The following is a 15,291-nucleotide window of genomic DNA, read 5'->3' as shown; positions in this document are numbered from 1 at the left end:
CCACTTCTGTGTCATGTAGGTATAAGCTGTCTCTCTAGGCATAAACTGTCCACTGGTAAAAACCAATTTTGATCTTATCCGTATTTATCGCTGCTGGGGCCAGCAATTTAGAAAAGTAGAGAGGGAAAACATGCAAAGTAGGAGAAAAAAATTAAAGCGAGGTCCTCACACCTACAAATAACACAGCCTGCTTGCCGTCTCTAAGAGGCATTGTGTCATGCGAGGGAGCTTAAACCATCCATTTAAAAACTCAACCAGTACACATGGACTGGCCTCTGGACTGCCCGCATCGCGGCATCTGCGAGGTGGAGGGGCCATCTCTTATGCAAGGGCACCACTCTCAAAGGCACCCGGGAGCCAGTGCCCGAGGCGGCGGGGACGCGGCCGGCGCCCTAACCAGCTCCAGCCTCGCTCGCCCTGTGCATTTACCCGTGATGCCACGCAGGACAGAGGGAGCACGCGGCAGGATGCGTACCACCTCGTGGCCTTACTCATTTTCCCCTCTTCAGTCCCTCCAGAAAAGCCCCCAGAACGCACGTGCTCCTCCAGGTTCGAGACCTTGAGTGTCCGTGACACTCTGAGTACCCCTGAAGCTTCGTGACGCCTGCTCTACACACAGCCGCTCCTGACACATCCCTCACTGACCTGGCTGACCGACAGAACATCCCACTGTCCGGCCATGGTCCACCTCCCCTCCCTGGGGAGTTCCCTTCTGCCACTCTGTCAAACAGCCACGAACTAACGTGTTCACCAAGTCCTGACCCCTGAGAGGGAAGAGATTTCACAGGATGTTTAGTTAGGAAGAAGACAATTTTGGATTCTGAATTTTGATTTTTAGCTGCAAACAAAGGCCCACGCCCTCTGAGAAGCTGGAAAGCGGCTCCCGGCTGTGCTCAGGACAGTAGATCAGGTTCAAAGATGCAAGCAGGGGCGGCTGGGCTTCGCTCTAGCGCAGGCACCGGCCAACTCCAGCCTCTCGGGCCAAATCCCAGCAGCTTTTTCACGAAGGAAGCTTTCTCGGAACACGTGGCCATGGCCCTGTCCTCGCGGCTCGCGGACCCTGCTCTAGGGAAGCGGGACTGTGCAGCCCTCCTAACCACCGGGCGCTCTAGAAAGGTCAGTGCTTTGCAGCTCCTGTGCCTGGACGAGCCGTCCGCGCATGGACATGGACGGTCAGCGGTCAGCGGCAGAGGGCGCACACCTCTCAGCTGCCCTTTCGCTCCTTTTCCTCGGTACCTGGAGCTACCTGGCAACTACTGGAGACTCGTTTACACCTGGGCAGCCTGCGCATCTGCAGGCTCGGTGCGATGTGAGCGAGGGGCGTGCGGCCGAGCACCAGCCCCGCCAGCACGCCCACGAGTGCTCAGATGTGCACTCTCCGCGAAGACAGGAAGCGACTAAGGCCAGCAGGCTTCACCTCCCGGCCCCTGGCTATGCCGGGATCACCAGAGCCACACCTGCAGGCCACACTGCCCCCGCCAGGCTCAGGGGAAATGTGGCGCAGCGTGGGAGGCTTCTAAGAACTGACTCCTTGCGATAAATTTGTCTCTCAAAACCCGCCCCACAGTGGAGCCGCGCTCGGCCTGCCTCACGCTCGTCCTGCCTGCGTGGCCCGGCACGGGAAAGGCCTGTGCGTGGACGGAGGGGCCAGGGATTGGAAGCGCAGGGGCGGCTGCCGCTCAGGGTGCTCAGCAGTTTCATTTCCATGCTCTCGGCTGAAGCTGCGTATCGAAGTGATTAAACACACATGCATGTTGTCGGTGACAGGGCGCGCCGTAAAATCGACCATCCTGTGACAAAACGATGATGATGACAAAAATAACAATTCCCCCCATATAGCAAATGTGAGAAAATGACAAAGGAACTCTTAATTTTGGGGCTTTATTTTTTTTCTTTTTAAGATGCTACATAGTCAAACAATTGGATTGGTCTTTCACGTCATAAAATTAACCCACAGTCGAACTCCGTTACTGCTGGATGGAGCGTCTGGAGTCTCCCTCCGCCCCCCACCCAGCCAGCTGGTTCCCTCTCCCCTCGCCACTCTGCCACCCGCCTCGCTCACCCTGACCCCCGGCGAGGGCCTCACGGGCAAGGCCGGGACCAGACTCGGGGCGCGTGTGCTGGGAGTGTGCATGGTGGCTGAGGGCGGGCGGGGAAAGAATGTGGAAGACCAGCTACTCTCCCCCGCTAAAAAGAGCTGACTGTCACTACTGAAAACTGCCCTCCCTACGGTAGCTGTCATCTATTTACACAGGAAAACACTTCCCGGCAGCTGTTCCCCACCATCCAGATCAGCCACACCTCCCCAGCCACGGAGGGGCCCACGGCCCTCCAGCAGCGACGCCTGCTTCACCCACCGGCATTAGGCAGCACGGGTGATTCTTAGGCCACGGCATTAATTATAACCTTGTGACAATAAGAAAACATGAGATGAAATACATTAAATAAGTTAAATGTGCATTCGACATCTCTGAGTAACAGTTCAATCTCACTACGTGAACCAACGGCGATTTAGCTTGGTCCCTTTAAGAGAACAAAGCATCGACTTCACTTCCAAAGTGCTGGGTCAGTCATAGGCCTCCCGCTCCTGACGAGCACGCCGGACGCTGCCACGGGACGGTTCTTTTTGGCTTCTGACTCTGCTCGTCGGTCCCAAGGGACAGACGGCCCGGGCCGAGCATGGAGAAGTGGCCTGGGGAGTGAGCGGCAGCACGGGGACCACTGTGGGAGGTGACAGCACCCCCCACCGCTGGGCCCCAGCTCCCCGAGGGCCAGCACCACAGGCAAGGCAGAGGGTCGTGTTTTAAGAGAGGTAATCCAGCAACATGTACCGAGGCTACAAACGTTTAAAATGACATTGACAACATGGCATTGTCACTTAATCATGATTTCCCTTGTCATTAATAGAGATCATTCTTTTCCCCCAATCATTCGCTATACATTTTTAACTTTCTAAGAGATTGTTACATTATGTTATATTTGTGTGTGAGCAGGTGCGCACACGCACGCGCGCGCACGCACAGGGAGGGGCAATTTAAAGGCAAGACCTGTGAGATGTCATCATACACTGATTTCTTTTCATACACGGCTATGATAAATTTAGATCCCACGACATGGCGGACCCGTCCATCCGACCGGCCGCCCTTCGCCTGCGGCCTCTTACAAGGCGACCTTCCCCACGATGACGCCGACGATGAAGAACAGGACCACCAGGGCGAGAAGCCGGGTGCTGGGGCCGTCCTCCTTGCCGGCCATGGCCACTGCGGGGCCGGGGCTGCTGCTCTGCGCCGTCCTCCTCCTCCGAAGCCCAGCGTCCTCCTACGGGAGCAAGTGCACAAGTCAAAGGCAGCCCAACGCCCCAGCAGGGGGTCCGCGGCCCCGCGTGGCGGCTGGGCTTTCATACTCAGGCTCAGGCCTCCGATACAGTCCGACTTCCTCATCTGGAAGCCTCTGAGGGGACTGGCCTCGGCCACTAAGAGACACTGCCAGGACTGCGGAGTGCGCACTGGCAGTGAGAAAACGGCCCCCACGACGTGAAGTGCAGCGGAGGGACGACCGTCAATGCTGTGACGGCTGCACGTGGTGGCGGGTGGGGCCCAGGCTAATCGGGGGGGGGGTGGTCACTTCATAAATTATATGAATTCGAACACTATGTAACTAATATGAAATAACAGTGAATGTCAACTCTGGTCAAAAAACAAAAATTAAAAAAAAAAATGTATTGCCAGAAGTCCCTCTTCTCTTCCATCCATCCTAGACGATGCTGCTAGTTACCATTTCATAGCACGGATGTGAGCGGGGCACTCCCTGGTTCCCCATGAGGCAAGGAAGGCTCTGGGGTGCGGCCCGGCCCACCTACCGTTCTGCCCACGCCTCCTGGCTGCCCCTCTGTCCCCCTCGCCCCAGGGAACAGGCTTCCCTAACCAAGTCGCCACATTTGTGAAATGATGGGCATCTCCCGAGGCATGAATACAAAATTCACCAAACTGAGAAGTGGGGGGCCTGGGAGCTTTCAAACGCGGAGCTCTGTACATACTTGGTTATTTGACAAGTTACATGTAGACGGCTGGATTTTCAATATTCAAAGATGACATTTGAAATATTAAAATGTGGCTGAACTTGACACATAAATCTCAAATATTTTCTACTTAATACACGGATGTCCCACCACAGGAGCAACATTCTTTTTCCAACATGTCCCCCCCAAGGGCACAGCCGTGTAAGGGACGGGAACCGCCTCCGTCTCTGCTCCACCGGAACAGGCTGTGCCGCTCACTGTCCTGTCCGGGCCCACACCTGGCGCTCGGCCTCTGGGTAGGGGCTGCTGAGCCCCTACTCAGCCCCTAACCCCCGCCAGCCGCACTTCCTCTCCTTCTCCGCCGAGCCCTTCAGTCCGCCCCAGCCTAGGAGGGCCTGGGGACAGCAGGCAGACGCTCCACGGGACTTGTGGCCGCCTCTGCGGGACCTCTCCCTGTTGGTGTGTCCCGCCCCCCTGCAGCCCCTGTCAGCGAGGCTCCTCAAGGGCAGGGCTGCTGCATCTGCGCCCACGCTGCGGGTGTGCGGCAGGGCCTCAGGAAACGTGCTGGCCAAGCAAAGCGATGAAACGACACAAAACAAGAAATCGGTATTTGGCAGGATAAAGAATCTTCCAGTGTCAAGATTGGTCTGATAATATTTTAAAGATATTCTGCTCATGGGGCATGGCCAATATTGCTGCACAGTGATAAATGACTAGTGTTATTCGATTAACTTCAAAAAAAAATGGGCACAGCAAAATACAGCATTTATTTTATTGGGTTTATATAGAAGCTATTTCTACCTATTTATCACTTTAAACGGCACAGAACTCTGTTTCTGAAAAGAAATACACTCAAGAAGAAGCTTTAGGCATCTCTTAGATTTTTAGCCAAAAAGTAAAGTGTCAGCTTCATAATTTACTCCCTACTGAAAGAAGTTACTGAATGAGGCAAATGAAGACGGTGAGAAAGACGATGCCACCTCCCAGTCGGCTCCCCAACACGACCACGCCGTGAGCATGAAAGATGGAACGGTCTGCCGAAACGAACTCACCACGTGCACCTGGTGAGATGCCGGCCAGAGAGAGAAAACCTATTTATTATACGGTTGGGTGGCATGGTCAAGATGCAGAGAACAGATCAGCCTCGATTTAAGCTGCGACAAAAGTTTCTACGATCAGAGGATCAGACACGTTCTCTTCAATATCGTGTTTGAAGCAGATGTGCGCTTAAAGCTGGAGGGCGCCTTAGACGTGCCTCGCGAAAGGACGTTCAGGAGATGCTGTGACCAACCGATTCGGCGCTAGCTCAAGTCTGACTGGGGATTCCACAGCACCACAGGCCTCCTCTCCGCCTCCCTGCGCCACTGGCCTGCTCACTGGAGACCCCTCCGGTCTCTCCTTCCGCAGCCCCCCCACACCTGGCGACTCCCCACCTCCACCCTCTAACACGTCCACAGTCTGAGGAGAACCCTCTGCCCACACCTGCTTAGGAACTTCGGAAGTCAGAATTACCCCTGTGTTAAAACAGTACAGGTCAGCATTTACCCTCTAAAGAAAGATTCTCAACCAGCAGGGATGGAGCGGGGCTTTGAAAATGTGGATTTCGGATAACCACCGCTGCTTTTAGTCTCAAGTCTATTAAAATTAATGGAGGATGGGGTTTTTTGTTTGTGTGTGTTTTTAAAATGGGGACAAGACTGTAAAGAGTTGAGAAACCGGCTCAAGGGACACAGGTTGTTGACCGGGGGCTGGGGGTGTTCAAGGACCCTTGTGAGAACCTGCTGAAAGCTATGCCATTTCTCCCTGGGAGAAAAATGCACACGTTTGAAGCAACTCTACAGATTCGGGGCTCATCAAGTTCCCCGCCCGGACCCCAGGGGAGCCTGTGCCCTCCGCGGGCCATGGGAACCGAGGCCGTTACCTTGAGCTGCTTGCTCTCCTCCCGCAGCCTCTGCACTTCGCTCTGCAGCCTCTGACACTCCTCCATCACCTTCTTAATTTCGGCATCGTCCAAAGAAGAGCTCAGAGACTTAGACATCGTTGGTGTTTCTGTCTTTGATGCAGTTGTGGATATAATTTTATTTATTTCTACATCATGCTGTTCAGAAATAAATGAAAGCCCAAGTGTCACCAACTCTGTAATAAAGGACTTTTTATGCAAAGTAAAGTAGTTCGCCGGACACACTACACGTGGTAGCATTTCGACCACACTGTAATACGTCATTTGTTTTTTAAATGGATCACTTTATCTCGTATCTTAATAATCTAAAGCAACTGGGCCCCAGAAATTATGGATGAGGGCAAATAATGAAGTTGGGCTGATACTAATACTTCAAAGAAAGAGAAAAGGGCTTGCACATTGTACTACCAAATTCCTGCCGAGCAAAATTAGCATACTGTAACTGTGGAAGCTCAGGAATTATTAGCCACAAATTACGGTCGCCACGAAGACCTCAGCTCCCCACCCCCCACACACTGGCTGGGCAGGGGCAGGAGACCTGTGAGGACCCAGGGGGTGATTTATTTCACCCATTTAGAGCTTTGAAGCTGGGCTGAAGGTGAGACAAGCTCAGCGTCTGCGATGTTTTGGTCTGGGGAAGCTCCACCACGCCCCCCAACTTCTGCTGCGAGGACGTGTTTCTGTGCTGTGACACCGCCTGGGACGGGCTGGACACAGTCAGCACGGGGTGGCCGTGCAGGCCCTCAGGCCCTCGGGAGTGCCGCAGGGCTCACGGCTCAGCCGCTCTTCTGGCTCTGCCCTCTGTCCTCCAGATGAGGAGGGTGAGGCCCGAAAGGCCAGGCCCCGCCCACGAAGCAAGTCCCACCGCGGGGAGCCAGGGGAGTGCTGGCACTGTCCCTGAGCGGAGGGACGAGACTAAGCAGTCCTGACACACAGGGACAGTGCCGTAAACCACAGCCCATGTCCGCAGCGCAGTGACCTCCCAGCCCCACTGCAAACGGCCCAGCCAGTTAGCATGCCGCCTGCGGCCCGCACTGTATCTTCAGTGCAATGTGAGTTTCCAACCAGGCTGAAGGAAGGTCCGCACTGGCATTTCAGATACAGTCTTCTGTCACAAGTGAGGCCATGACGGGCTGGCCCCTGGGCTTTACGTGCAGAAGAGGGAGCAGCTAGCTCGGAGGAAGTTACTTCCTCACCCCGCCCCGCCCCCCGCCCTCAGGTGGCAGCATAGCAGGTGACTCTTGACAGGGGCCATGACTAGCCATGTCCGGAGACGGTTTTGGTTGTCACAGCAGGGGGCGCCACCAGTCTCCAGCGGGTGAGGCCAGGCATCATACAAGGCGTGGGACAGCCCCCAGCAGGGCATGGGCCCGGATGCAGAAACGCTACTGTAAGCGCGGGCTGTGACCAAAGGGGGAGGTGGGAGTAGGCGGCACAGGCGCTGCTGACCGAGGGCAGAAGGAAAACCGCCGGCAGCACTTTGTAAAAGAGCAGGACCTGCACGCTTACCACCGACCTGTCGCTTACCACCGACCTGCCCTGCCGAGCACCACGATAAATGACCAATTACGCCCTGCTCGAGGCTCGCCCCGCTGACAGGGCAAAGGCGCCCTTCGGGACCCCAACCCTCCCAGGGCGGCAGGCTGCCCTCTGCAGGGGGACGAGTTATTTCACGAGTTGTCTGTCTGCAGCTTTTCACAGGCTGACTTCATAATGGCACACTTATTTGTTGACTTCAGCTTATTTTTCTCTTTGTACATCAGAAGGAGGAAAATAATTTGCCAACTTAAATCTTGGTTTTGCAGGGGATGGTATGCAAATAAGTATCAGCTTGCAACATTCAATTATTGTTAACTATAAGCATACTTACTGGTTTATCATTTTCTGCTGGCAATTCAAACACACATCTAAGTTTTGAATCCATAAGGTCTTCCGGTTTTGCCTCCTTCCACTAAAACAATTTAAATTTAATAATCAGGATATTATAAAGCTGCCAGAAGAATAATTTTCTGCCTATAGCTGACAATTTCAGAAAAATAGCCTTAATGAGAAAGCCCTGATGTATATCAAATAAAGAACTTAAGTCTGCTGAGATTTCAATATTTTCAACATGACAAGATTAAACACACCAGCGTTCCTGAATATTTATTACATTTCGCAAACCCCGGTCTTGCTGCCTGACTCAACGCCAGCCCGTGCTCCTGCTGCCGCCAGTCTGCGGGATGCACGCAACAGTGACAGCGAGGACCACCGCTGAACGAGGGCCCTTCCAAGTTCCATCTGGACGGTCGGAGGTAGCTCCGGCTCCCTTTAAAAACGTAAACCCATGCTTCTGGGCACACCCCCCGCAGGGAGAGTCGGCCATGCGCCCTGGGCGTGGTCTCGCTACCAACGAGCACAGGACTCGCAGCCCTTCCCGGTGGCCGCCCCCACTGCCCGTCTGCTGCTGCGGGCAGCCTCCTGGCTAACTCCATGTTCTGGGGGGATGCACTCCTGGTGTGCCCCTCCTTTTGGCAGTGGAGGCTGGGGATTCAAGGTGTTCTGAGAACTGCAGGCCAGCACAGCAGGAAGGTTACAACATAGGACAGGAACATGTGCCCTACCCGCACCCCAGGACCATGCAGGAGGCAGCTAGAGCAACACAGGTACTAAGAGCCAAAAATGGGAAACATCAAATACATCCAACAGAGGACCGGATCACGGCAGATCCAGCCAACAGAACCACATGCCATTCAGTGATACCAAGAGCATTTCATGACATGGGGAAAAGCTACAGAACATTAGGTGGAGAAGCTACCAACAGCATTTGAAGTCTGCTCCTCCACACACTCCTGAGTGTACGTGTGCCTGCGTGCGAGGGTCAGAAGTGCATCGGGCAAGGATCATCGCTGGTTGCTAAAACCACTGGGTGAACGCTGGCTGGCGAGCGGGATGTTCACGTGGTCTCCGAGTACTCGATGTACTCAAGATGATCACAGATTACCTATTAACCGCAAGGGGCAAATGTGCCTCGATACGCGAGACAGCTGGCAGTCACCATCCTAAGTAATCAAACTCAGTGTCACCAACAGAAAACAACCAGCATTAAATGTCTTCTGATATGATGCACATATGACATCACCTATGGAATGTCCTTGCCAAAAAAAACACTGAATCTGAATTTAATCACGAGGAAAAAAACTGGATGTCTAGAATGTGGGACATTTAACAAGTCAACTGGCCTGGACTCTAAAACAGTCCAAGTCATGAAAACAAAAAAAAAAGTCGAAGGTATTCTCCCAGAATAAGAACCAAAGGCCATTTTATGAACAACTGGAAAACTCCGCACATGGCTTTTTCTGTTAGGGAATATTAAATTAGTGTTCATTCCCTCGGCTGCGAGAATGGGGCTGAGGCTACATGAGAGACTGTGCTCGTTCTGAAAGATTTAGGGGGCGTGTCATGAAGTCTGTATCTCACGGCGATGTGGTTCAGTAAAAAAGGTTTGTGACAGATATGGAGCAGATTGTGGCAAAATGCTAAATGATGCATCTAGGTAAAGATTATATAAGTGATCGCTGTACGATTTTTTTCAACTTTATATCAAAATTTAAAAAAATTTTTTCATTAAATAAGCTCAAGGTGCTCATTCATTAACTTGGTTAGGTCAAGTACAAACAACTTACAGATAACTTTTAGCTTTATTTTTACTCATTTTTATATTTCCAAAAATTCTACAATGTACATTATATATGAAAATTTTAAACTGTTATGAAAATTATCACAAAAGGAAGTGAGGCTGGCCGTCACGCACAGAGTGCACGGCCCATGGGAGCACTCAGAGCGACCCAGGCACTGTGCTAGGTGCTCCTCACTGAGCACATTTCATCCCACACCTCTGTGCGGATCGGGTTTTTATCTTCTTTTTACAGGTGACCAAATCCTCGAGAGTTAGTGAAAACTGTCCAAGGCCACAACCTTAGTAAAAGGCAGAACTCAGCTCCACACCCAAGACCCCCAAGCCCATGCTCTCTCCATAAGCCATGCAGAAGCCAAACGGGGCACGTGCTTCGATATGCCACGTCTGTGTGTGCCATACATTTCCTCGATCACACAAATTTAAAATGAAAGGGAAAAAAATAAAAATAAAAATAAAATGGAATAATGACACATCGTGTTCTAGGAAATAAAAGGGAAAGTAGTAAATGCCTCAATAATTGTTCTTGTGAAAAGGAAGATGGTTTACTATTGCTGATCTCTCACAAACCCAAAACAACTGACTTACCCTTCATTTCCTGGCCCAAAACAGTTAAACATCCATGAAAATGGCTAGTTTTCCAAGACTCAAAGAAAAGGCCGTGTGGGGTCACTGGGACACAGAGGTGGGCTGTGCGTGCGACACACCTCAGTGTAAAACGCAGACAGAAAAAAACCACAGCGCGGCATGAGTGACAGCACTCAAACTCGCAGGCATTCCTTGGATGACTTCAGTCTCTTGGCCTGGGCTGGCAAGCGAGCTGGACAGGGATGCAAACACGGAGGCGTTCCTGCCTTCCTCCGCCACGCGGCGAGGACCAGGCAATCTGTCCCGGCTGGCACTGTGGACTGCAGAGTTGATCCATATATTGTGATTCAACTCAAGGCACTGGGACGCCTCCTGATTTAGTCAAACGTGGAAAAAACGCACTTTGGAACTTCCACTATAATCTTTTTCCAGAAAAATCAATAATGTGGTTTCGCTTATTTATTTTATGAAAATGAAGTCATCTTAATTTTACCAAAATCAGAGACAGAGTTAAACATGTATTTAAGCAGGAAAAAAAATAAAAGAGAATCTAAAGAAAAAAAGGAAAAAAAAATCATGCTTACCACAACCAAGCCAAAAAAAAAACCTTTTAAGGGCTGAAGGACACTTAGTATTCAACTCTCACACCCCTCTTGGTCTGGGGGACAGGAAGGGTGTGGTAAAAAACGTCCCCCACAGGGAACAGCACCCCTTTCTGTGGGATGCAGGATGGGGGGTAAAAAGAACCTCAAACCATTCAAGATATAATCCGTGAGAGCAAGGGACTGCTGAAGCGAACTGAGATAGAAGAGTCCGAAAAGACAGTATTCTGGAAAGTTACATAAAACGTTAAAATCAAAGTTTCAGAAAAACCGTAAAGAAAGTGAAAGTCAAACCTTTTTGGAAACATCATTCCCCTTTAATAACAAATGTGACACATTTTGAAACGCATGCACCCACAATTCTGTACCTAATCATTTTTTTTAATTACCGAAAAAAAATAAGAAGCATTCAGTACTTACTACTGCTTCCATATCAGAAGTGTCAGTTGGCGCAAACATAGACAGAACCATAAACTTGTGTTTACTTTTCTCATTGGGATCATAATCGAAAGGCTGTAACATCACTGAGAAAGAAAATATTTCATTAGGAGGGTCAGAGCTTGGTTACCAGCGGCCATGTGTTAACATTCGTATTTCGGTCGTAAGGCAATTAGCTAAGCAGGGTTCTCTGTCTGAGCCTCGCGACGCCCCACTGAAGTGAGCGGGACAAGGGGACCAGCATCTCCACTCTTCAGGTCTCAAACTGAGAAAGTGAAGGGACTTGCCCGAGGTCAACCAGCAGGGACCCAGGTCTTCGGAGTCCTCGGCCTCCGCTCGCTGCTGCCCCGTGACGCGGGCGCCTCCCACCGGCCGTGCAGAATGGGAGAACCGGGCAGCAACGCCACTCGCTTGCTCCGCTCTTCAGGAACCACAGTGCGATAACCCAAGGGGTGTCAGGAGCTGCTGCTGCGTCTCTGTCCCATTTCCCACACCAAGGTGATCAAGGTAATGCTTGAAATACAATGCTGTCAGTAAAATGTTATACAATTTTCACAACCAGCACACTCACAGCATGGAGAAATGCCACCAGCTTACAGCCCCTTTGTCGCCCTAAGAACCCAGAGGAAGCTCGCATAGTGACCCCCCTGGGTGAACCCCACTTCTGGCACCAAGTGAAGCGCCTGCCAGCCCTGACTGGCTTCCTCAGGACCTACCCGCTAGGTGACAGCTGCTTTAAAATACGGCACTGCTACGAAGCTTTGGCCACACCGCCCCTCCAGCTCAGTCTCCCGAAGCATGACGCATCTGCATGGGGAAGCCTCCTGCGGCCCTGGCTGTGGCCGTGGCAAGGCCAAGGTGGACTCCCAGCTTCCTGGCTCTGTGCTCGAGGCCACTTATGACCTCGGGTAACCCTCGGGGGGCAGGCGCTGCTGCGGATGCCACGCTGCTGACGACTGTCAGACGAGACGCTGAAGCGCAGAGGTCACGCCACGGAGGAGCGTGCTCGCAGACGCAGGCGGTCTGAGGGGAGCCGACCCCGTCCTTCGCCAGCTGCAGGGCGTCCAGCCTTTCCTCTGGCCACTCCTCAGCATCCTCCTGCCTTTGAACCTCACTTAGGGCTTCCCAGGTCCCCGCTCTGAAGCCTCACAATGAACCAACCCTGCAGCAGGTAAAGGGCACGTGTCCTAAGACTCCGGAGCACAAGGTAAAGTGACTCGCTCAAGATCACAATGTTAGGAAGACAAAGGGCCAAGTGCAGCCCAGCGCCTCTTCTGCCACATCGGTCACTCCAATGTGAGATGGGTTCACATCCTGCACCCCAAGTCCACCATCGCACATCTTACAGAACCACGCATGACAGAGATTAGAAATACAAACACCCCTCACTCATCCGGGGAGTGCAGGAATCCTTCTGATTTGGGGAACAGCGACAGTATTAAACTCTACAGTGCATCGGACTTAAATGCTTCAGGGTCCGCAGCTGCCCAGGCAGCTCTGGTGCCCATGTCACCCATCTGAGTGCTGAGCTACAGACGACCTTGCAAGGAAGAAATTAATAAATGTGCAAACCTTTTTAAAATCCGGGGCACAGAGTCTAGCTACCAATAAAGATTACTAAAATAAGAATGTTTAGTCTAAGTACCCAAAATCCAAAGTGTGACCATCAGCAGAGAGAACAAAAGGTCACTGAAAACACAGGGCCGCTCCACTAGGAATGTATTCCTGCCGGTGTAAAGGCATCTTCTCTCCTGGAAAAGCAGCTCTGGGCCTGCAGTGCAGACAAGTCTTCCTTGGGCACTGCTAGGCTGGCAGGGGCTCTCTCCTCCAGTCAGCCGGGACAGCATGACACTCCTGGCCGTGACACTTAACCTCAACCAGTAGGTCAAAGCCACGAACTCGTCTTCTGAAAGCTAAATTCCCAGTGTCCCCCCAACCCCCAGACTGCAGTAAGGAAGATGACGTGTGATTAACTAAGGAGCCGATGTCTTCACACACACTCGATCTTTCTTAGACAGGGACTGCCAACCCTTTTCCGAGTTGGGTCATACTCTTCAAACTACTGTCAGATTAATGTTCATTTTTAAAAATTAAAGTGAATTGGGTTTTGAGAATTTCAGGTTTTGCGTGGCTGTAAGGAAACCATGCTCTAGTATTCCTTAGCATGGGAAAGAAGCAAACTTCATTCCACACTACGCTGAGACCTCCGGCAGGGCACAGCTCCAGTGCAACGACTGCCTCATCCTTGAGACCCTGCTCTCCCGGCTGGGAAAGGCCCCGAGTCCCCCACCCTGGCGGGCTCTGCGGTGGAACCAGGACTGTCTGTGAAGAGCCCTGTGAAGACGCCCAGAAGATGAAAGCAACGAGACACTGCTAATTTTCAGAGGAGTTGGGTCTTTGGCTCAAACTACACTGGGTCCTACACAGAGAACTAATGGGTCCAGATGACCTGAGATCTCCCCATGTAAACAGCCCTAGGAAGCTCTGCTGCTCCCTTCCCAGTCTTCTCTCCCTTCGAAGCAGAGCAAGTGAGAAAGAAAAGCCAAGAGACCTCTGCTTGGCTAGAACCAACGTCCCAAGAAGGAAAGCAAAACGACCTTTACCAGCACCTATGACACACTAGGTACCACAGAAGGCGCGTATATCATTAGTTCTCCCATTTGGTCCTCAAAGAATCCATTAAAGAAGCCCATGTCTTCATTTCCCAGACGAGAAGGCAGGGCTTAGAAAGGCTAAGTGGCCTCACTCAGGTCCCAAGGCCAGCACATTAAATGATGGAGCCCGTCCGTGCTCCATACTGGCTTTGCCTCCAGAGTCAGCCACCCACACCACAGGTTCTCAAAGCATCACCCACAAACCCGAGGGACCTCCATCAGGTGATCCATTAAGTCGAAACTGCGGTCATGATAATACCAAGACACTGCATGCCTTTTACCCTGTGCTGCCATCCGGCAATGCTGACACGAGAGCTATGGGGAGGGAAACCGCTCGCCCCCGAGCACAGAGCAGGTGTGGCCCTGCAGTGCCCGCGTCTCTGCCACCCTCTCAGTGTTTGCTTTTTTACAAAGGCCAAGTTCACTTAAGAATGTCCTCGATGAAAATGAATCATTTTACTAAATTCAACGTGTGACAGCACATCTTAGCACTGTACCGTAAAACAGCAAGGACACATGAAGCATTTCTGCCCTCTTGGGAAAAGCACTGTGCAATTGTTTGGCTTGTGAGCTGAATGGGACACTTTCTCGTGAAACACCATTAACTTGAAAGAACAACCAACAGAGAAACTACGGTTATTGAGAGGCGGGTGTGTGGCAGATGTCTTCTCAAAAGTGAATGAAGTCTATCGGTGCAAGGAAAGCAACTCGTAAAATCCAGGCTTTCAAGCAAAATTCAGAATCTTGGAAAACATATCTGTCACCAAGAGCTTCAAAGTTTCTCAAAGACTTAAAGACTTTTTCCGATGAGATCGGTGGAAATAACAACAACTGTGATTTTTTGATATTATGTAAAGAAATATGTCAACATTTGGGAGACCTGCAAGACTCAGCTAACAATACCACAAAATGCACTCCAAGTGCGAGAGAGGCCAGTGCATTTGGTGAAACGAAGCCCACACGCGTCACTGACATGGTTTCAGATTCCACACTGTACTGATTTAAGAAAGTGCCACTTGGCAAGTTTTGGTGTAGTGTTAAAGAATAATGCCCATAATGGTCTGGGAAAGCTATTTAAAATACTCATCCCTTTTACAAATACATATCTGTGGTAAAGTGGTTTTCCTTCATATTCATTCACCAAAACAAAACACCACCTTATAGCAGGCTAAATGCAAATGCAGGTGGAAAGTCCAGCTTGTCTTCTACGAAGCCAGACGTTGAAGAGACGGCAAAACGTGTCAATGCCAGTCTTAGTACATTTTTTGAAATGTTTTTCATTAAAAATGTTATTGCTAGCATGTAACTGATTTATTAATGTGATTATGTAATAAATTAATCCTTTTTAGCTTTCT

The 15,291-nt window shown here is 51.2% G+C and overlaps 1 protein-coding gene across 3 annotated transcripts in view; it reads right to left on the bottom strand.

Annotated features, from left to right (window-relative positions):
• Positions 1–1,862: 1,862 nt before the first annotated feature.
• The window catches only part of VAPB (VAMP associated protein B and C), a 48,012-nt gene continuing 34,583 nt past the window's right edge, over positions 1,863–15,291 (bottom strand). For all 3 annotated transcript variants that reach the window (XM_025039729.1, XM_025039728.1, XM_025039730.1), the window contains exons 3-6: positions 11,265–11,368; positions 7,849–7,929; positions 5,940–6,116; positions 1,863–3,318 (exon numbers count right to left, since the gene is read on the bottom strand). In XM_025039729.1, coding sequence (XP_024895497.1) covers positions 3,160–3,318; positions 5,940–6,116; positions 7,849–7,929; positions 11,265–11,368 — 521 coding nt within the window. In that variant the 3' untranslated portion in view covers positions 1,863–3,159. The remainder of the gene's footprint in view (positions 3,319–5,939; positions 6,117–7,848; positions 7,930–11,264; positions 11,369–15,291) is intronic.

The sequence above is a fragment of the Pteropus alecto genome, unplaced genomic scaffold (genome assembly GCF_000325575.1).
Source record: "Pteropus alecto unplaced genomic scaffold, ASM32557v1 scaffold45, whole genome shotgun sequence".
NCBI classification, from domain to species: Eukaryota; Metazoa; Chordata; class Mammalia; order Chiroptera; family Pteropodidae; genus Pteropus; species Pteropus alecto.
Note: the sequence above shows the minus strand (reverse complement) of the source record. Positions and strands in the feature narration are given on the sequence as shown.